General features: G+C 39.9%; 1 protein-coding gene across 5 annotated transcripts; it reads right to left on the bottom strand.

The window, feature by feature from the left end:
- Positions 1-686: 686 nt before the first annotated feature.
- CYP2R1 (cytochrome P450 family 2 subfamily R member 1) lies at positions 687-21,974 on the bottom strand. 5 transcript variants are annotated; one of them, XR_009602256.3, is made up of 6 exons: positions 21,659-21,974; positions 9,478-9,619; positions 5,390-6,022; positions 4,429-4,758; positions 3,093-3,390; positions 687-1,839 (listed from the first exon to the last, which is right to left on the bottom strand). XR_009602256.3 is itself a non-coding variant. In XM_060606081.3 (5 exons), exons 1-5 carry the CDS (start codon positions 21,881-21,883, stop codon positions 3,215-3,217), a joined length of 1,506 nt encoding a protein of 501 aa, XP_060462064.1. In that variant the 5' UTR covers positions 21,884-21,974; the 3' UTR covers positions 687-3,214. The 5 variants fall into 5 exon arrangements, 4 of the variants coding, with proteins under 4 accessions (XP_060462064.1, XP_060462068.1, XP_060462066.1 ...); XM_060606081.3 differs by having other exon boundaries at positions 687-3,390; XM_060606085.3 differs by lacking the exon at positions 9,478-9,619 and having other exon boundaries at positions 687-3,390; positions 5,390-5,613; positions 21,659-21,771.
- Positions 21,975-22,773: the final 799 nt, after the last annotated feature.

Genomic DNA, 22,773 nt, shown 5'->3' with positions numbered 1-22,773 from the left:
GACATTTTCCCCTAATTACTTGGTTGACTGAAACTCGCCCTCACACCTGATTAATAGTTTTAGTTGATGTAGAACTTTAGGTTCAAAATCAGACCAAACTAGGGGGCTGCCAATCTAGGGCACCAATCCCTATGTAGGAACACCATCATCTCCCAGGCACAGTACTCAATTTGTTTAGACTTTTCTTTCAGCACTGGGAACAAGTTCTACAGCTGCACAAACAGGAAGAGAAAGTGGAGTGAGAACAGGGCATAAGCTTGATTTCTTTCCACTCTTGTTGTCCTCATGAGCTCCTCTCCTTATCTGATTTTCTCCTTAGCTGTCCTTTGAAGAATGAGCTCCCACCTCTACCTCAGCCTTTGACTATGCGTGGTCTTGTCTGTAGTGCTTTCAGTATTGTTCCACTTGCCTTCTATCTTTTAGAACTTCAAAGTATATAATTCACTAATATGGTCCTCCATCCCCATTCTCAATGCCTTTATCCCTTTTTCTATCCTTAGAGTTATTTCAATGGTATTTGAGGAGAAGAATGCTCAGTTGCCATTTTGAATTGCAAGTTAGATTTCCAACATTCTAGCTAGGAGCTCACCACTGATTGATCAGAGAAGGCATTTCCACTGCAGAAGATCCATAGTCTATTACTACATGGTTTCCCAAAATAAGTATTTTCCATTATGGACTACTAATTCATGTTAATTTATAGTTTTCAAAAACGGCAGCATTTTATTTTTTACCACAGTTAATTGGCTCCAAATAGTCGAGTTGACAGTATATTGAAAAACAACCTTATAAACTGTAAAGCACAGTATAAATCATTAGGAGTAAAAAGCATAGGGATGAAGGACATGTGTCTGCTATGAACTACAGGAATCATTTTCCCTCTGAACTCCTATTTCTTTGGCTATAAAATGAGCACAATGAGATGAAAGCTCTTTTACATTTAACAAGCTATGAATCTACATTTTTAAATGATTTTGTCAAGTTCGCACTGACCTCAGTAAGAAAAAATGTAACATAAGAAATGGGTACAAAGTAAAGAAAATAAATAGTATGTTCTTCATTCTCTGTAGGTTTATGAAGGTCATCCTAAAAGAAATAGTGATAGCATTCAGGAGCAAAAAAAGCCTCCTTAATTTTGATTACAATCCATTCCAGTTCGGTAAATTTCTTTGCTAAGACCACCAACCCTCCAGAATCTCCAGTCTCAGAAGTTCACCTCAGGCATTCAGAGGAGATATGACAGTAAGCAGGAGGCCCAGGGATGAGAGATTTGCTCATCAAAGGAAGAGAAAGATCAAAAAGCAACTTGAATGAACACATTTGTCTAGAGGCAGGGAGGCAGGTAGGATAGCTGCTGGGCCTAGCAAGTGGTCAGGGGGCAGTGAAGTGGACATTGTAATTGGTCTGCTAGTCAGGAGTTCCTCTTCTCTCCTTATTTCTGTTTAGGTAACTATACTTCCCCAGGGTAGCACATGTACTTTGGGAGAAGCCAACTCCATCACGGGCTCTAGAAGTCAGGCCTAAGTGAACCATAATCCCACTCAAAAGACAGAGTTTTAAAAGATGGGCATGTAACTTAGTTAGGACCAATGGGACACAAAGAACAGTTCTGGGGGAATATCTGAAAAGCTCCCATGTCTCTACAAGGAGGAGAACAAAGCACATGTACTTCCACGAGTCTGCCTTAAGATAAAGCTGATGCCATCTGGGAAGCCAAATCGAGGGATGTGAGCAAGCAGATCTTTGTAGTATGGAGCATGTAGGACATACTCACCATAAAACTGCCATACTACCTCCAAATGTCCCATTGAAGTGTATCTACCCAGGACTTTTTCCCTCCTGCAACCAGAAACATCTTAATAAGCCAGAAAGGCAAAGACACCTGATTCATCACACTTGGAAATATTCAACAGATGAAGTTACTAAGGTTAAATTCATATTCTCTCTTTTTTTTCTTTTAAGTAGGCTCCACGCCCAGCACAGAGCAATGTAGGGCTCAGTCTCACGACCCTGAGATCAATACCTGTGCTGAGATCAGGAGTCAGACGCTTAACCAACTGAGCCACTGAGGCACCCCTAAATTCATATTCTTAACAGAAGTCATTGTTGTATATATACATACAAGGCTGCAAGTACTCATGAGCCAAGTTATACGAGCAGAAATCCTTGATGTATAATCTTGGAAGAAATCTTGTTAAAAAACTATATACGGGTAGATACACAGAGCAGTTTGATCAGGACAGTCAGTTCACACATTTTCCTGGCATCATTATTAACAGAAGCCCATCACTCTGAAGTGTCCCAATGTATACATTTACCCTGACTCTAAAGCATGTTTTTTTTTTTTTGGATTTATATAGTATTATCTTCAGGAAAATACAGTAATCCAAGGAAATGACAAGAGACCTCTACAAGTAAAATGATTCAATCTTTGGGACCTGTGCCTGGTTTAGGAAAAGAGTGGTACTAGGAAAAATGTCTGTGCCTGTGAAGAATTAATAATCACTTTCTGGGGGTCATTTTTATTGTAATTACATTATTGCAATTTCCTTCTACGGAACTGATGCTATGAGGATGAATACTCAGGGGTCACAGGGACCCTCATTTATAAGGAGATGACACAATTCTTATGAAGGTATAGTAGGGAGCAAGACTTGAAAGCATTCGCAGGTTCTAAAATATGTAGATATTTCTTCTATTATCTGCCACCATGTCTAAAATACCTCTGTACTCCAAACTCCTTTATTTGGGTTCTAATTTCTCCTTTAGTCCCCTATTAAACTGGACGCATACCACACTACCCATTAATGATGATACCTAATCAGAAGGGGGCTGGCATTGGCATTTGGAAACAGGGACCCCAGGACCAGAGCAAGATGGAGTTAAGAAAGGATGAGAAGTACGTGGTGTTCAACAAGAGGCTGAAAAGTCAGGCTCTGCTTAGGGCATCCACAGCCCTTCTTACTTAAGCAACACCTGTCATTTGCACCTTTGTTTTCCTCCACAGATAATTCTGCCTTAGAAGTCATAAAAGCTTAAAAAAAACATAGCTAATGCTTATTATTGCTTTAGTACTGTTTTCAAAGACACACCTGTGTTCATTTGGCTTTATGATGCTGTGATTTTTGTCCAAACGCACACACTGATTAGATAAACAAGGTTCAGAGGTAAAAGGCAACCAGATAGCCTTTTCCCAGAAAACATCCATGCACTTTCAGCGCCTTTCTGCACAGATGAGGTAGGGCTGGGGTTGCAATGTCATGCCTAATCTGGGCTTCAGATCTGGAACCAGTTCATGTGGAAAATGCAGGTGAAACCTCTGAAGCAATGTTGTAAAAAACAGGAACATTTCCATCCGAGCCAGCTGTTCTCCAAGACAGTGTCTTCTCCCTAAAAACAAAACAAAGCAAAACAAAACAACAAAACATATTTTTTTAAAACTCCACAATATTGGGGTGCCTGGGTGGCTCAGTTGGTTAAGCGTCCCACTTTAGCCTCAGTGAGTTCGAGCCCCTCGCCAGGCTCTGTGCTGACAGCTCAGAGCCTGGAGCCTGCTTCAGATTCCGTGTCTCCATCTCTCTCTGCCCCTCCCCTGCTCGCGCTCTCTCTCTCGCTCTCAAAATTAAATAAACATTAAAAAAAATCCACAATATTTACCAAAATTTGTATCTAATATGTGGGTACCGTTAAGGAAATCTGGAATTTAAAGAAAGTTATGTTTATTAAAAGGAATAAAAAATTGGCCCTTCAGTTCTCAGAGCCCATTTCTTTACCTTCTGTCAGATCATGGACTTCTGTAAGCTTATGAATCCCCTTCCACACTTCCCTTTCATGTTGCAACACAGCCCAAGATACACCATGAAAGACTGAATTTGAGGTATGACATTTTGTTCTCTAGATCCAGGAGAAACTCATTTCATTTCAAATGACTGAATGTTAACCCTTCCTCAATTAAAGGAAGAGTTTTCAGTCCATTTTCCATGGATCTTGTGATCTGTGTATTTTTTCACAGCAGAAGCCATATTTTTGGAGATGAGGTATAATAAACTAGGAGCCAAGAGAGCTGTGTTCTCATTTTACTTCAAATTATGGTGTCATCTCTTCCCCTGGGTCTCAGTTTCTCAAGCTACCTGTTACGGACTTCTAGCTCTGTAAGTTTTGCTTACAAGCCAAAATCCACAAGCAAAAAAGTTTCAGAAGAAGCCAGAGCTTCTCAACAGTTTCTTTCTAGTTACAAAATTAAGCGTTGAGTAGAAACAGGTGTAAATGACTTCTAATTAAACCATTCTCTCCTGTGAGAATCGATGTTGTGTTTCTGGTGTTGGAATCTTTAATTCTACAATGGAATGCTTCAGATTAAGATGTCATACGTGAGCAACCATCATTACACTCTGTCCTGAAGTTATGCCCCTGTGAAAGTTCTCTTACCCAAGGAAAAAGGAACCAAAGCTTCTTTCTTGGCAAAATAGCCACTGCTGTCCAGAAAACGCTCGGGATAGAATATTTCTGGGTTTCTCCAGTACTTTTCATCAAAGTGTACAGAATAAAGATTGGTAATTACTGTCGTGCCTTTAGGAATGGAATAACCACGTACGACTGCATCTTCAGAGGTTGCGTGGAAAATCCCTAATGGCACTATATTACAGAATCTTAAAACTTCATGCAAAACTGCCTCGGTATAAGGCATTTTGCATTTGTCATCCCAAGAAGGCTTCCCAGTGGGTCCCATAATTAAATCGATCTCTTTCTGAACTTGTCCTGTCAGAGGAAAAGTGTTCAAGTTATTATGCAATTCTTAGAATTATAGCCAAAGTAATTTCTCTTTGGGACAAAACAAAGGATAACCTATAATAAGTCAACAGGGTATGGGGACAACCAGGTTCAGATTTTTCATCATCTGGGAGTTCTATTTGACCATATGCCATATATTGTGTGCTACGAGAAACCAATGCTCTGAGTAACTTTGTTGTGAAAAACACACTAAAAGTAATAAAAAATTAACAATCGAAAGTAAGACAAATAAAAATTAAACAACCCTACAATTGGAATAACATCACTCTCAGCCAGGGAAATAGTGAAACATAAAATTTGACTTGAAGAAACTGGCGTTCAGGTTCCAGCTCTGCCACTTCTAGTGGCTGAACTTGGGCAAGGCAGCCATTTAGCCTTTTCCCTCATTTACAAAATAGGTGTAATAAGACCTATCTGAGGTTTTTACATGACTTGGGAGAACAGATGTGTGAAACTCTTTACAACTACTAAATATTTTTCTTCTCGGCTAGTACAGGAGAAATTCCCAAATAAAATGCTTTGTACACAGCCAAAGACTCTAAGACATGTGTGAGTCCTAAATGTAAGGACAGCCCTATATGGTCAACAGAATCCTCACCTTGAATGTTAGGATAAAGGGCCATGAAAAGAATTGCCCACCGTAGCACATTGGTTGTAGTTTCAGTTCCAGCAATGATGAGTTCACCCACGGAAAAAATAAGATTTTCTCTGGAGAAAGTAGATGATGGGTCATTTTTACCTTGATCCATCTCATCCAAATAAGCATCAACGAAATGCTGAGGTAACTGAGGCTTTCTGTTGATGGAAGCTTTTTCAATAAGCCTGGAGAGAAAATCATAGACCACAGCTGCATTTCTAAATAGCTGTTGATGTTTTCCAAAAGGTAAGATGCCAATCCACGGAAAGGCATTATACAGGAAGACAGAGGCACTGGCAGCCAGTTCCACATTTTCACTGAATAACTCAATCATGTGCTGAAAATCAGTGTCTTCATAAGTGAATCGTTCTCCAAAAATGATCAGATTGGTTATGTTTGAAACAGCATTTGTTATTAATTGTTTCAAGTCAAAAGGTCTACCTTTGTATGTTTCAATAACATCAATAAAAAATTTGGTTTCTTCTAAGATTTTAGATTCAAAAGACTTTTGACCATATCCAAAATAGCGAAAGCTATTTACAGCTAATCTTCTGTGATCAATCCATCCTCGACCATATCTGGAATTAAGTAAGCCTGAAAAAACAAAAGTATTAAAAAATTTGATCATTCCAACATTCCTGTATCTAACACCTGAAAACGCTATGGAGTAAAAAAGGGTGGTCAGTCATTCTACTCCAAATTCTCTTTCTATAAACCTAGTGGTTTTAAGCCCTGTTCTCTGCTACTCATTAGCCACAGAATACTGTCAACATATAAAGCTTGTCTACTTTTTATCTGGGGACAGGCAGAAAAGACCTGTAATTCTCCCACCACATGAAACTGGACAGTCTTATGTAATTCATCCTGGGTGAACTAGACCTGTATTCTCTAACTATTACTATACCCCTCATCTATAAACGACAAATGACTGCATGTTCCATGGGCAAAATTTTATCTTGGACTAAACAAACAGCTGAAAATCATCCCTCAAGGATTAGGAATCTTCTGCATTAAGAGTCTAGGTTTTAGAATACAGACATCCTCCTGTTAAAAGCATATGTTACACAAGGTAACTCTTGAAGAGGCCAAGGAAAGCTGAATGAGGCGTCAATGTGGTGGAAATACTCAAGCCTAAAGGAGGATACCAAGAACTGAATGTTTGTGTCCCCACAAAATCCGTATGTTGAAGCCTAACCCCCAGTGTGATGGTATTAGGAGGTTGGGCCTTTGGGGAGGTGATGAGGTCATGAGGGTGGAGCCTCATGAACTGGATTAGTGCCCTTACAAGAAACACAAGAAGAGATGATTGTTCTCAGCTATGCGAGAATACAGGGAGAAGGCATCTGTCTATAAGTCAGGAAGCAGGCTCTTCCCAGACACCAGATCTCCTGGCACCTTGATCTTGGATTTCCCAGCCTCCAGACCTGTGAGAATAAATGTTTGTTGTTTATGATACTAAGTCTATATGGTGTTTTTATTAAAGCAGCCCAAATGAAGACAGAGGGACAGAGGGCAAACATGAAACTCAAACTTCCAATGTTGATATTGCTTGCCTTAAAATTTCAGTCTTCACAGTATACTCTGCTCTTCTCATGTTGCTACTATGGAACATATTCCCTTTAACTTAACTATCAAGATGCACCCCTACATTTACTGTAGTATTTACAATAGCCAAGATATGGAAGTAACCCACGTGTCCACTGATGGATAAATGGATAAAGAAGATGTGGTATATACAAGGGAATATAATCAGCCATAAAAAAAAAATGAATGAAATCTTGCCATTTGCAACAACATGGATGGATCTAGAGGGTATTATGAAAGTAAAATAAGTCAGTCTGAGAAAGACAAATACCATATGATTTCACTCATATGTAGAATTTAAGAAACAAAACAAAGAAAAAAGAGACACACAATAAAACAGACTCTAAAATATGGAGAACAAACTGGTGGATGCCAGAGGGGAGGTGGGTGGGAGGGATGGGTGAAATAGGTGAAGGGGATTAAGAGTACACTTATGATGATGAGCACTGAGTAATGTACAGAATTGTTGAATCACTATATTGTACACCTGAAACTAATATAACACTGTAGTTATAAAATAACTGTAGTTAATTATACTTGAATTTAAAAGGTGATTTGCAAAAAGTTAAAAAAAATAAGTTGCCTATCAAGAGGAAAACATCTTTAGCATATACATTTATGTAACATGTGCTTTATTTAAAATTTCATTCATAACTGGTACATACATGTACCTAATACAAAAATGTCACATTCTCCTGTACATGAGGTACCTATGAAATTTACATTTCAGCAATAGTTTTTGAATTTGGAGCTTATAATAACATTAACCATACATAAGGGGTCTGAAGTGCTATGTAATAATCTTACGTTCCCATAGTTGTCTTTTCTATATTTCCAGATGACTATTCATTCAGCAAATACTCATTCAACATGTATTTATAGAGACCTACTGTGTTCCAGGCAGTGTGCTAGGTAACAGACCTAGCAGTAAATGGAAGAGGCAGAGATCCCTACTCCTCTGGATCTTACATACTAGTGAGGAGAGGCAAACAAACAAATTATACAGCAAAGATGGAGACACAGGGTGGTCAGGGAAAGCCTCACTGAGAAAGTGACATAAGTAAAGATATAGGACACGAGAGAGTGAGCCAAGCAGATATCCAGGGAAAGATCACTGCTCTAGAGGGAACAGCTAGTGCAAAGGCACTGGGATGAAAGCAAGCCCCAGAGAGATGTATGCATATGAGACACATGTACAAAAAGGTTCAGAGGAGCCTTGTTATAACTCTACACTGGCCAAGCGTAGGCTGAGCCCACCTACCGGGCAACTTTCACTCAAAGAGTGGGCTAATGGTGGCTCTCATTTCCCAGTTTCAAATTCAGTGCATATGTATCTTAAAATAACACATAATTTTCTACTTCTGTTTGTCTTCCTGTTTTTTGGACACATCAAGTTGAATGCTTATTTTAACTTTCTTTATAATAAAAACAGTCCAAACTATAAATCTATAGCTTTGAAAAATATATAGTATTATACTTTATCCCAAATACTGCTCTGCTAACATCATCTTTCATTTTCACAATTTCTTTAAAGGTCTCCTATTATGATTGTGGTATAATTTCTTCTTTGGCCTAATTATTATTGAGAAGAGTATTTAAGAGGCTGGATATTTGTGTTTTATTTATTTTATTGCTTTCAAATATCATTGTACTCTGGCCTGAGAATTTGTCCTTTACAACTGGTATTTTCTTTGCATTAGTTTTTTTGTTTTGAGATTTAATATATGGTTAATTTTTATTTTCTTTTCAATGTCTTTATTTTTAGTCTATGTAAGCAAAATATTGTTACATTTTTCTTTGAAATTAAGTGTGACGCTCTCATTAAACTAGAGAATATTGGACACCATTATTGTATAACTCTTAGACTATTAAGTATTAAAACCACTGTATCTGACTTCAACATTCTAGTTTAGGCTTTCTGCTCACCAATCTATTAATTTTCAGCCTTTCTCTCTTGTTGAATATGGAATCACCCAACACTGATCAACACTAAATCAAACAGAAGCTAGTCCTTTACACAAATCCCACAATTCTTCATTTACATGTCATTAACTACATATGTAGTTAAGAAAGCCTGCTTCATATTCTAGAAGCAAAATGATAGTAAAAATGTCATCAAGTATTCAAGACAGGCTTTAAAAAATACTTTTGATTCAAGTGTGCATGCACATATGTGTATTCCTAACCTGTTTCACAAAACTTGAAGATATTATTAAATGTTAATTCTTTAAAACATTATTTATAATATTACAGACTGGATTACTACAATAGAATTAGCATGAATTGGTCTAAAATATGGCTGTCAGACCTGAAAGGTCTTCAAATACGAGGTTCTATAACCTAAATTAACTGATTATTTCCTGTTTTTCAGTACAACAGAATCCAAACTCTATGTACTAAATTTACATAGAATAAGGAATGTAATTTAAAATAGTAAATCACTAAACAAGTGAAAATACACATACCTCCCATTTTTGTCATCTTCATGAATAAAGGAAGGCATGGTCTGTCTGCAAAAATCTCACTTTGATGAACAAGGCATTCTTTTACTACATCATAGCCATTTAAAACCACAGTTGATATTCCTCCAAGATCTAAACTGAAGATCTTAAAGAAGAAGAGAACAACAACATGTAAATGGCAAAATGTATGGACCAATATAACCATGGAAATCCACATGTGCTAAGTCCAGCTCTCCCAGCATTTGTTACTTCCCTGAAAACAGAACGATCTTTTACTCAACTGACAATGGTTTGAATGCCTTCTCTCTACAAGGCGTATCAAACACTATGATTTCATTACCGAGTCAGTGCCTGGAGACATAATCTTATAAATGGTGTAATGAAAAGAGTACTGGGCTCCTGAAGCCTGGGTTTTAGTTTAAGCTTTGTCATTAAACAAATGTAGGACCCTGGGCAGAACGCTTAACCTTTTTGGGCTTCAGGGTTGCCCGAGAAAACATGGTACTTGATTTAGATGCTCTTTTAAGATTCATTCCAACTTAATACCTTCAATGATATCTAGGGATCTCTTTTTATTTCCAAGATAAATGAGGAAGCAACACCATCTACATATTATTTATTACTCCAACCTTAGGTAGGGGACGGGGTTACTTGAGAGATAACTTTGAAATATGAACATATTATAACTAGGCTCATTTGTATTTGGGTCCCTGAATTCCATGAAGTCAACAAGGAGGTCCTCTCAGGGAATGTGACCTTGGAGAAAAGGCCTTTACCACATAGGCACAGGTGGATGCCGCTCAGCTAAGGGGAAGGCAAGACAGAATAGCCATCCTTTCCTTGCTGGAGTTCCTCAGGTGCTTCACCTCAGGTTCATGTACAATGAAACACCTCTGTAGTCTAGCTAGTCCACAATAAGAGACTAGTCCAGCGAGGGAGCAATGCTACTTTATCAGTGGGGTGCAAAGATCGCTTATCTTCATCCTCTCAGGGCTTGGCTGAGAGCATTTTAGAACCAAAATACTTAGTCAAGCCTCATCTCGGTGCAAATAAGTACAGCAGATTTAACCATGGTTCACACGACTTCGTAAAAAACAAAACAAACAAACAAACAAACAAAAAACCCAGGAGGTTTAGCAGAGAACATAAGTTCAACGGAAGTAATTACTGGGAAAAAAAAAAAAGTGATGAAACCTCCAAATAATCTCCAAATTGTAACAGAAGCAACCAACTGAGCAACAGAGTCTTTGGCACAGGATAGGTTCTGCCAACTGAGCAGCAGGAACACTAGAACCCTGGGGAAGTAGCATGGACTGTGTGTGACAAGCAGTGGTATCAGTCAAAAGTGGCAGTGTGAGAGTTTCAGCGCAAAGGGAACGGCTACCGGCTGAGCAAAAGGTGGGACTCTTTCGGCTCCCAAAGCAGTAATGGAATGATCTTGAAGTCATTTCCCAGCAGTGTAATTTTAACAGCTATAAAGGAAAAAACACCTCCTGTGTGCCTCCTCTATTCCCAATACTCTCCTATAACACTGTGACAACCAGACGTGAGGGTTTTCCACACCTCAGCAATTCTGGGACACCAACCGAGTGTCCTAGAATTTAACCCAATTCTGACACTATCCACCTGGAGATAGTGTCAGATCCCACAAGTTAAGGGCTCAGTCCCACAAGACTGCTGCCTGTCTCCACTTCAGGTGCCCATCCCAAGTCCTGTGCTTCTGACCAAAAGGCTATTAAGTCAGAGGCTCCCACGACCTCCTCCTTGGGTTTGATTAATATGCTAGAGTGGCTCACAGAATTCAGGAAAATATTTTACTTACTAGATGAATGGTTTATTATAGAAGGACATAACTCGGCCTATTATAGAAGGACATAACAGCCACGTGGAAGACACACATAGGGCAAGGTATGGGGTAAGGGGAGTGGAGCTTCCATGCTCTCCCCAGGCATGCTATCCATCTTCTGCTCACCTCCACCTGTTCACCAACATGGAAGCTCTCTGAACTCTGTAATTCAGGCATTTTTATGGAGGCCTTATTACCTAGACATGATTAACATGGGCTATTGGTGATGGAATCAACTTCTAGGCCCTCTGCCTTCCCCAGAGGTAGTGGAGGCGTGACTGAAAGTTCCAACCCTCTAATCAGGCTTGTTTCTCCTGGTAATAAACTCCCATTTTAGGATCTTTCCAAAAAATTACTTCATTAGCATAAACTCCCATGTGGTTGAAAGGGGCTTGTTAAGAATAACAAAAGACACCTTAATCACTTAGGAAATTCCAAGGACTTTAGGAAGTATATTCCAGGAAAGGGACAAAGACCAAATATATATTTCTTATTATAAATCACAGTATCACAGCATGAAAGAATGGCATTAGAAAATAGGAAAAAAAGCAGACTGGTGATTTCACAGGATGGTAGAAAACCCTGCGATTGAAAAGTGTCTTAATAGGGAGGGAGAACAAACATGAGGGTCATAGTGCAGGGTACAGCCATCTATCAGGTGTGGACACTATGGATTATAAAAACCAAGGAGGAGCCATGGCTTGAGAAGACTGTTACACAATCCACTTTTCCTCAAAAATGTGGTCCCCTATTTGAGGGTAAAACTGGGGAATTTGTTATCTGAACTGTTATTTGAACTATTCTGTTATATGCTGTTTTCAAGGATTTTTGATAAAGGTTTGTGAAACACTTTCCTTCTCATCTAGAAGTTAGTCTATGAACTTTAAGTTTCTTCCCTTCCCTACAAACCAGCTCTACCCACAATTTTTCACTGTCTCAGTTAATGACCACTCCATCCACCCTTCCAGCTCTTCAGGACCCAAGTTGCCCATGAGCTGCCCAGGTAGACTCTTATTTTTCTTTCCAGCCCCACGTCACTTCTTAGTAGCCATGTTGTTTCTATTTTCAGAATATAAACAGTGTATGATAATTTCTTACCCTTCCATCACTGACACTCTAAGCCATCTTCATTTTCTCCCTATGTTATCATAACAGCCTCTCAACTTGTCTCGTAATAGGTGATTCTTGACATGGCATACTCCCACTTCATGGCCTTTGTAAGTGTTCTCTTGGCCTGGAATGTTCTTTCCCTGGTTATTCTTATAGTTTAAGCTTTTGCTCAAAGGCCTTCTTTTTTGCAGTGAGGCCTGCTCTAACCCAGTTAAAATTTCATCCCTTAGCATTCTTCCTCTCTCTTGCCTTAATTTAGTTTATTTCATACTCTGTACTCCAGCATATTATTTACTTCACTTATTGTATTTATATTGCCCATCTCCCCCCCTCCGCTCAGCCCCCAGGAGAATGTAAGCTACACTAGGGCAGGGATTTTTAACAGTTGTGTTTGCACTCTCAACGATAGCCAAATTATGGAAAGAGCCTAAATGTCCATCAACTGATGGATAAAGAAATTGTGGTTTATATACACAATGGAGTACTACGTGGCAACGAGAAAGAATGAAATATGGTCCTTTGTAGCAACATGGATGGAACTGGAGAGTGTTATGCTAAGTGAAATAAGCCATACAGAGAAAGACAGATACCATATGTTTTCACTCATATGTGGATCCTGAGAAACTTAACAGAAGACCAGGGGGGAGGGGAAGGGGGGAAAAAGTTACAGAGAGGGAAGGAGGCAAACCATAAGGGACTCTAAAATACTGAGAACAACCTGAGGGTTGATGGAGGACTGGGGGAGAGGGGAAAGTGGGTGATGGGCATTGAGGAGGGCACCTGTTGGGATGAGCACTGGGTGTTGTATGGAAACCAATTTGACAATAAATTTCATATATTGAAAAAAAATAAAAATAAAAAGAAATTTCATAACCACCCTATGGATGACACAATTAAGTTGCACAGCATTTTCATTTCAAAGTATAAATTTTCAAATAAATGTTAAAAAAAAATTAAAAAAATAAAAATTAAAAAAAAAAAACAACAAAAAACAAAAAACAGTTGTGTTTGCTACTATTATCTTCACCCCAGGACAGTACAGAGCAGAGGCTGACAATTGTTAAATATATGTTGAATTAATGACTGGCGGTAGAGACATACATTTATGCACACTATTATACAATATCATGGGTGAAGGACTAGGAGGAGAGGTATGTGAAAGTGTCATTGATGAAACATGATTGCCACACACTTTTCCACATCTGCTTGGGTTGTCTTCTCATTTGAGATGCCTCCCATCACTGCCATACTGTTCAAACCATACCAAGTCGTTAGGGAACACCCCCACTGAAGCCTTTCTTGGTGCACTCTCCCTCTTTCTCTCCTCTGAACCACCACAGCACAAGCTGAGATACCTCTGTGGCACTTACTTAATACTACCTTGAACCAGAAACCAGGAATGTTCTTGTCTCCTGATTGCCTCCTAAATTATAAACTCCACAGAATCAGGGATTTCATCTTTCATCTTCTGAACCTTCCAAAGAATCTCACACAGTGCCTTGCATGAAAGTCTCAATAAATGCTTTCTGTGTAAATATGTCAATAAGCAGCCAAATCTACTTGTCTTAAAGTAAGGAATTGTTTTATGGTCCTTACGTTCATTACTTGAAAATAATCTGTAAAAAATACTTTTACTACCTTTGCTAGCTAAGAAATGCTTCTCAAAATTTGGATTAAGAGTAAAGTCACTGCAGAAGCTTACACATTCAGAGTGAATCGCCAAGGAAATGATACTTCTTGATGTGGTATATTTCCATTTAAGATTACCTTTAAAATGAATGTATGAGACCCCAGTACTGGTTATTTTCCCTTCAAGATTTATAAAAAAAGAACTGAATTCACAGATTACATAAAAGTAAGTGTCACTTGAGGTGACTGTCATTTCTCATACGCAGTTTTCAAGTCCAGGCTTTTTCTGTGAGCACACATCTCCAAATTAAGAAGAGAGTGGAAAAATAAGATTCTATTTACAAATAAGCCCTATAAACAACTTGCACAGCCTCTCAGAAGTGTAAGAGATAATAGTCTCCTCCTACTTTCAAAAAAGGTATAGTATTTAACAACTTGTACTAATGGTAAGACTTCATCAGAATTGCAAAATACCAGTAATGCAATGAGAGACCTTTAGGATGTTTCACAACTAAGATAAAGATCAAATGTTGCCAAGGAGGGTCCAAGACAAAGATATAGGAAGACCTGGAACTCCCCTCCTCCAAAACCACAGCAAATCTACACCTATTTATAAAGCAATTCCTCCTGAAGAACTAAGTAGCTTTTTCTTTTTTTTTATTTTAGTGAGAATGAGAGAGAGAGAGAGAGAGCGAGAGAGCGTGCACATGGGAGAGAGGGGCAGAAGGAGAGAGAAAGAGAGAAAATCTCAAGCAGGCTCCATGCTCAGTGCAGAGACCTATATAGGGCTCAATCCCATGACCCTAGGATCATGACCTGAGCTGAAATCTAGAGCTGGATGCCCAACCAACTGAGCTACCCAGGCGCCACCCCCACCCCCCATCCCAAAACAGCTTCTATACAACAAAAGACGACCACATAAAGAATGACAAGAGAGATGGAGACACAATAACAAAGGGAATCCCCACCCCCAATGCTGTGAATTTTGGTGGGGAGGGACAGTACTAAGGGGCTGAGAGCAGACTTGCCTGTCTGGGGCACAGACAAAAAAAAAAACAAACAACAACCCATGGTTTAAAAGGGCAACTAGAATATAAATAAACTAGCCCTATAACCCTGCCAAATGACAGGGGAGCTGCTGGAAATCTGCCCAATCAGGAATGGCTAGTGCCATGGTTTACATTTCTTCTCCACCTTGACAGCATAGAAAGGAGCAGGGGCTGGGCACCATAGCCAGCCTGCAGCCTCAGTGAGCACTGGGCCCCTAGCCCACACCAGCCCAAGCCATCCCAACAAGGAGGCCCCAGCACAGCACACACCAAGATACCCCTAGTCAGCTGTCTCACCAATGTGACAGGTGCAAAGCACCCTGGAATACTCCAGGCCCACACCATTTCAGCTCCAGATGACTTGCCAGGGTACCCCTGATGCAGAGGGCCCAAGGACCTCCTTGTGCATGTCTGCCTCGGCTCTAGCCACCCTGCCAGGGCACCCCCTGCTCACAGGGTCCTGGGATCCCCCTGGGACACCCATCCATCCCTGCTTTCACCTACTTCACCTTCAGCTGTCCTGCCAGGGTGCTCTCTGTGTGGAGAGCCCCAGGAGCCCATTGGCTTACAACCTCTTCAGTTCCAGCTGTCCTGCCAGGGAGCCCTCTGTGTGAAGATCCCCTGGACTATTCAGGCCCATGCCCACTGCAGCTCCAGTCATTCCAGCAGAGTGCCCAGGACCTCCAGCCCACATCAGCCACAGTTCCAGCCATCCAGCCAAAATCGCCAGGCACAACCACTCCACCCATGTTTAGGAGCAGTATCTATTCATTTAATTCATAAAAACAAACGCAGAAAGTCAAGCAAAATGAAAAGACAGGAGAGTATGATCCAAATGAAAGAATAAGACAAAATGTGAGAAAAAGAACTAAATGAAATGGAGATAACCAATCTACCTGTTCAAAGTAGGTTTGACTTCTGAGGAAGATGGTGGAATAGGAGGATCCTAAACATAAATACATGGAGGTTAAATAACATGCTACCAAACAATAAATGGGTCAACCAAGAAATCAAAGAGGAAATAAAAAAAAATACATAGAGACCAATGAAAATGAAAACACAATGGGCCAAAATCTTTGGAATGCAGTAAAAGCTGTTCTAAGAGTGAAGACTATAGTAGTATAGGCCTACTCAAGAAGCAAGACAAATCTCAAATAAAAAACCTAATCTGACACCAAAATGAGCTGGAAAAATAAGTAATAAAAACCAAAACCAGTATAAGGAAGTAAATAATAAAGATCAGAGCAGAAATAAGTGAAACAGAAACTTAAAAAAAACAACAGATCAATGAACAAGAGCTGGTTCTTTGAGAAGATCAATAAAACTGATAAGCCTTTAGCCAGACTCATGAAGAAAAAAAGATGACCCAAATAAACAAAATCAGTAATGAAAGAGGAAAGTAACAACTAACTTCAAAGAAACACAAAGGATTATGAGACTACTATGAAAAATTATATGTCAAATTGGACGACCTAGAGGAAATAGATTTCTAGAAGCATATAATCTTCCAAAACAAAAAGAAAATCTGAATAGACTGATTTTGACTAATAATAAACTAATAATGACACTGAATGACTAATCAAAAAACTCCCAACAAACAAGTTAGGACCTGATGGCATCACAAATGAATTCTACCAAATACTTAAATAAGAGTTAACACTTATTCTCCTCAAATTGTTCCAAAAAGAAGAGGAGAGAAAACTTCCAAATACATTCTACAAGGTCAACATTACCCTGATAATAACAGCAAAGACACTACAAACACACACACCACACAAACACTCACACAAAACCCCAAACTACAGGCGAATAACCTCAATGAACACAGAACCAAATATCTTCAACAAAATATTAGCAAACCAAATTTAAAAATTAATTAAAATGATCAAGTGGAATTTATTCCGGGGATGCGAGGCTGTTTCATACTTGAAACTCAATCAATGTGATACACCACATTAACAAAATAAAGGATAAAATGAGATGATCATCTCAACAGATGCAGAAAAAGCATCTGAAAAAACTCAACATCTGTTCATAATGAAAACTCTCAGCTAGAGGGAACATATCTCAATATAATAGAGTCCATATATAACAAACCCACAGCTAACATCATACACAATGGTGAAAAATTAAGAGTTTTTTCCCTAAGATCAGGAACAAGACAAGGATGTCCACTGTCACCACTTTTATTCAACATAGTACTGGGGTCCTATCCAGAATAATCAAACAAGAAAAATAATAAAAGTTACCAAAATTGGCAGGAAGAAGTAAAACTATTTGTTGATGACATGATACTATACATAGAAAATCTAAAGACCCCACCAAAACACTATTAGAAGTAATAGATGCATAAGTAAAGCTGTAGGATACAAAATCAATATACAAAAATCTGTTGCATTGCTATACATAATAATGAAGTAACAGGAAAAGAAATTAATAAAACAATTCCATTTATAATAGCACCCAAAATAATAAAATACCTAGGAGGTGAAAAACTTGTACTCTGAAATCTATAAAACACTTATAAAAAAACTGAAGATGACACAAACAAATGGAAAGATATTCCATGCTAATGGACTGGAAGAACCAATACTGTTTAAATGTCCATACCATCCAAAGCAATCTAAAGATTTAATGCAATCCCTATCAAAATACCAACAGCATTTTTCACAGAACTAGAAATACTAGAACAAATAATCCTAAAATTTGTAAGGAACTATAGAAGACCCCAAATAGGCAAAGCAATCTTGAAAAACAAAAACAAAGTTGGAGGTATCACAATCCCAGATTTCAAGATATACTACAAAGATATAATAATCAAAATACTATGATCCTGGCAAAAAAAAAAAAAACCCAGACACACAGATTAATGGAACAGTAAAGAGAGCCTAGAAATAAACCCATTAATATAAAATTAACCTACAACAAAGGAGGCAAGCACATTCAATGGGAAAAAAGACAAACGGTGTTGGGAAAACCGGACCAATATATGCAAAGAATGAAACTGGACCACTTTCTCACACCATATACAAAAATAAACTCAAACTAGATTAAAGGCCTGAATGTGAGTCCTACAATCATAAAAATCCTAGAAGAGAACATAGGGAGTATTCACTTGGTTATTTCCCTTAGCAATTTATTTATAGATATGTTCCTCAGGCAAGGGAAACAAAAGCAAAAATAAACTATTGGGATTACATCAAAAAATAAAAACTTGTAAACAGCAAAGGAAACCATTTAAAAAAAAGAAAACTGAAAAGGCAACTACTGAATGGGAGAAGGTATCTGCAAACTGTATATCCCATAAGGGTTTGCTATCCAAAACAGATAAAGAAATTATACAACTCAACACCAGTAAAACAAATAATCCAATTAAAAATGGGCAGAGGACTCAAATAGGCATTTTTCCACATAAGACACACACGTCATAAGACACACGAAAAGATGCTCAACATCACTAATCATCAGGAAAATGGCATATCAAAACCACAATGAGATATCACCTTATACCTGTCAGAATGGCTAGTATCAAAAAGACAAGAAATAACAAATATTGGTAAGGACGTGGAGAAAAAGGAACCCCTGTACACTGTTAGTGGGAATGTAAATTGGTGCAGCTACTGTGGAAAACAGTATGAAGGTTCCTCAAAAAATCGGAATTAGAAATAGCATGCAATTCACTAATTCCACTATTGGGTATTTGTCCAAAGAAATTGAAAACACTGTTTCAAAAAGATACATGCACTGCTATGTTCATGACAGCACTATTTATGATGGCCAAGATACGGAAGCAACCTAAATGTCCATCAATATATGAAAGTATGAATATGTGATATAATGTACACATTATTATTACTCAACCATAAGAAAGATGAGATCTTGCCATCTGGGACAACATGAATGGACACAGAGGCTATTATGCTAAGAAAGACATATACGATTTTGCTTATATGTAGAATCTAAAAACAAAGTCAAAAGCAGAAACAGACCCATAAATACATAGAACTGGTGGTTGCCAGAGGGGAGGGGATGAGGGGATGGACAAAATGCGTGAAGGTGAGTGGGAGGTACGAGCTGCCAGTTATGGAATGAGTAAGTCATGAGAATAAAAGGTACAGCATAGGGAATATGGTACTAGAATAGCAATGCATGGTAACAGATGGTAGTCACATTATGGTGAGACTAGCACAGGGCACAGAATTGCTAAATCACTACACTTTATGCCTAAAATTTAACATTGTGTGTCAACTACAATTTAAAAAAAAAGAATCAGGGGCACCTGGGTGGCTCAGTCAGTTAAGTGTCTGACTCTTGGGTTTCAGCTCAGGTCATGATCTCACAGTTCTGTGAGGTGGAGCCGTGTCAGGCTCTGTGCTGACAGTGCGGAGCCGGCTTGGGATTCTCTGTCCCCCACCTCTCTGCCCCTCCCCCACTCGCACTGTCTCAAAACAAATAAATAAACTTAAAAAAAAAGGATCAAATGTTGTCATAGCTGAAAGAATTAGTATGTTAGGTGTGGTTTTCAATATGTTAGGTAGTTTTCAACTTAAGTGTAAGGGCAGAGTCAGGCAAACAGTTATCTACTCTTCAATGCATACATCCTTTTCATTTTTTCTCCTCTCTTCCTCTGTTCTTCCTGTACTTAACAGCACTACTTGATTTTATCACCTCCAGTAAATTGCCCTCTTTGTAAAGAACCATGGTCACCTCAAACAGTCGTAACAGCAATAAAACGAATTACTCATGCCAAATTCTTAAATCCATTGAACCAGATCTACTTATCCCAAAATGAAGTCTTGTATAATTTGTAATCTATTTTGATAGGAAACTCAGGTTACCCCCTTCTGGAAAAGAATGTTCATTGTAAATACAATGATCCTATCAGTTCAAATATTTATATATGAAAAACAACTTCTTATTCTGCAAGACAGTGTTTCACATAATTAGCTTAAATATACTTTTTATGTTGTAGACCTAATAAATTGTTCTGCAATTTATAACCAAGAACATTTGAGAAGCAGTTAACTGTTTCTAGTCATTATTCTCATTACACAAGAGGAAAAATTAAAATTCAGAGAGGAAAAAGTCCAGTTTTATCTGACAAAAGAGGACTCAACTGCTAGGCTCATGCCTCCTTTCACATCTTATGATTTCTCTAGAATAGGGGTGCCTGGTTGAGTGTCTGACTCTTGGTTTTGGTTCAGATCATGATCTCAATGGGCTCTGCACTGACAGTGTAGAGTGTGCTTGGGATTCTTTCCTTCTCTCTAAATAAATAAATAGTTTAAAAAAAAAAAAAAAAAGAATTCATGATGCTTTGTACCCACATACCAGAGCTCATATACACTCAATGGAAATCACAGAAATACACTCAACTCCTGGAGAACTTACCTAAATCCACTTACCCTTTAACAAAGTTAACGGTTACCGAGGTACCAAAATCCAGGGTAATTCTTGTAAACACTGGTTCAGATAAGGTTTTAAGCCCCAACCTGAAATACCACAATTGCCAAACAGCAATACTCTACTTTTCCTTTTAAGCATTCACAATTTGTGGTCGATACCTAGATTTGCTCTCTCAGTGGGCTCGAACTCCCTGAAATCGGGCCGTGTCTGCCTTCCTCACCACATCTCCAGCACCTGGCACACAGCCTAGCTTCCTGCTGCATAGGAATGGATGGATTCGAAACATAACAGGCGAGCTCAGCCAGGGCCAATGCTCTGGAAACTTGTCTCCTTCTGGGGTCAGGACACCTTTCCAATCACAAGCTTGATTCCCGGCCTTGTCCCCTGCATGGAGGGGCCTAGCTGCTGTCTGCAAGTCACTCAGCATTTCTGTGCCAAACTTTCCTTCTCTAGACAGTGGGAGACACTGTAAATGGTTAGTGGGAGAGGCCGGAAGTTGGCCCTGCGGTGGGTCCTGAGTTTACCAGAGGGCACCTCGCTCAGTGTTTTCTAAGATGCTCCTGGCTGGTCAGGGCGACACTGCTCACTCTGCCCTGTAGGCCTCCGCATCGATTTTTAGTCATAAATTCATTCGCTTTCACAATTAATTTTCGAGAGCGCATCTTGGCCAAGGGCCTTCACCTGCGCTTTCTTACCCCCCTCCCCCCCACCCCAGCAGACGCCTAGACCAGGCATCCTCAGATGCAAACATTCAGGAACTTCCTGTTAAAAACATTAACCTGGACCTACGCTTCGAAAGCCTCATTTTCGCAAGAATCCGTGGGTAGAACCGAATACACGCCTAACTCCCGCGAGAGGACCAAAAAAAAGAAAAGAAAAGAAAAGAAAAGAAAAGAAAAGAAAGAAAAAAGGCCGGAGCTCCACCGCGCAGGCGTGGGAGCACGACCTCCGCGCCCTTGCTGGGGGCCTGGCCCAGATGGATCCCGCTGGGCTTTGGAAGGGTGGGGACTCTGGCTGGGCGGAGTTTCCCCTCAAGTCACTTGCACATAGGGTTGGGGACGACAGCTCGGGTCCGGGAGCCGCCGTCAGGTCCACCCCGGAGGTAGACCCGGGCCCTCCCTGCCCGTAGCCCGTCGGGCTGTACCTCGCCGTACACCTGGCTCTGCTTTCTCATGTAGACGTGGGGCAGCTCGCCTGAGGCGGCCAGCGAGTAGATGTTGCCGATAAATGGCAGCCCCGACGGCCCGGGAGGGAAGCCAGTGGGCCGCCTCTGCTTCAGCAGCTGGCGGATCCCAAACGTGAAGAACAGCAAAAAGAGCACGCCTCCGAGCGCCGCCACGCACGCCTCGGCACCCGGAGGGCCCCACATTGCCCGAGCCGGGGGCTGGGGCTACGAACCCCCACCGCCGTGGGGTGGGGTCGCCCTTCTGCCCCGCTGTGCTCCTATTGGCCGGACATCCCGAGGTCCCGCCCCCGTTCCCTGGCCATTGGCTGGCTGAGCGTAGAGTCCTCTGGCCGCTCCCCACATTTACTCCCAGCTCTGTACTGCTCAGAGTCTACAGTGCAGAGGCGGGTGCGAGCCTTTGGATCTGGGCGTGGCTCTTAGGCGATCTCCTGAAGGCCTTTTCCAGGGTGTTGACCCCAGGGCAGGGCGAAGGAGACAGCCTTCCCCACTGGGCTGCTGCCAGCCCTTTCTGAGGGGGTCTTTTTAGGAATTATTAAATAAGGAACTTTTAAACAAACTATTTAAGAGTGACAAAATTTCAAAGATTATCCGAATTCAGTTTTGAGCTAAACCTGATAATCTTAAAAATTTCCACTTGAGAACTGATTCATCAACATATTGTGATTACGGAATATGTAGGTAACCTGAATTAATCATGTATTTTTTCACCCCTTTCTGGTCTTCCCAAACTGGTTACTTCTTGGCAGAGGACTCATTAGGCTGCAGTTGCCCACAGATGGTACTTAGTCTTCAAGCTTTCTAAATTAGCTAAAATTAAGCAACTGATTGCTTATTTGTTAATTCCCATTTGGTATGTTTCTACTCCTGCTTTCTATTGAGCAGTTTCTTGCAACATAGGACCTACCCAGGCATGGGACTCTTCTAACAGGTGTCTTCTAGTTGTGATTCAGCAGTGGCAAGAGTGTTACGGTCGTTAGCTTAAGGTGCATTCATGCAACAAATATTTATTGGATGTCTATCATGTAGTGGTATCGTAAGCAATGGAGATACATAGGTGAAAAGAGCAACAAAGT

Source organism: Panthera onca, chromosome D1 (assembly GCF_046562875.1).
Source record: "Panthera onca isolate mPanOnc1 chromosome D1, mPanOnc1 haplotype 2, whole genome shotgun sequence".
In the NCBI taxonomy this organism is placed as follows: Eukaryota; Metazoa; Chordata; class Mammalia; order Carnivora; family Felidae; genus Panthera; species Panthera onca.
This window is presented reverse-complemented; position numbering and strand designations above follow the sequence as displayed.

Coding starts and splice junctions, on each gene's coding strand:
- CYP2R1 (XM_060606081.3), bottom strand. CDS start 21,883: ATGTGGGGCCCTCCGGGTGCCGAGGCGTGCGTGGCGGCGCTCGGAGGC. Junction 4,759..5,389: donor CCTTTATCCTAACATTCAAG/GTGAGGATTCTG, acceptor TTCCTCTGACAG/GACAAGTTCAGAAAGAGATC. Junction 3,391..4,428: donor TTTGGTTCCTTTTTCCTTGG/GTAAGAGAACTT, acceptor TTTTGTTTTTAG/GGAGAAGACACTGTCTTGGA.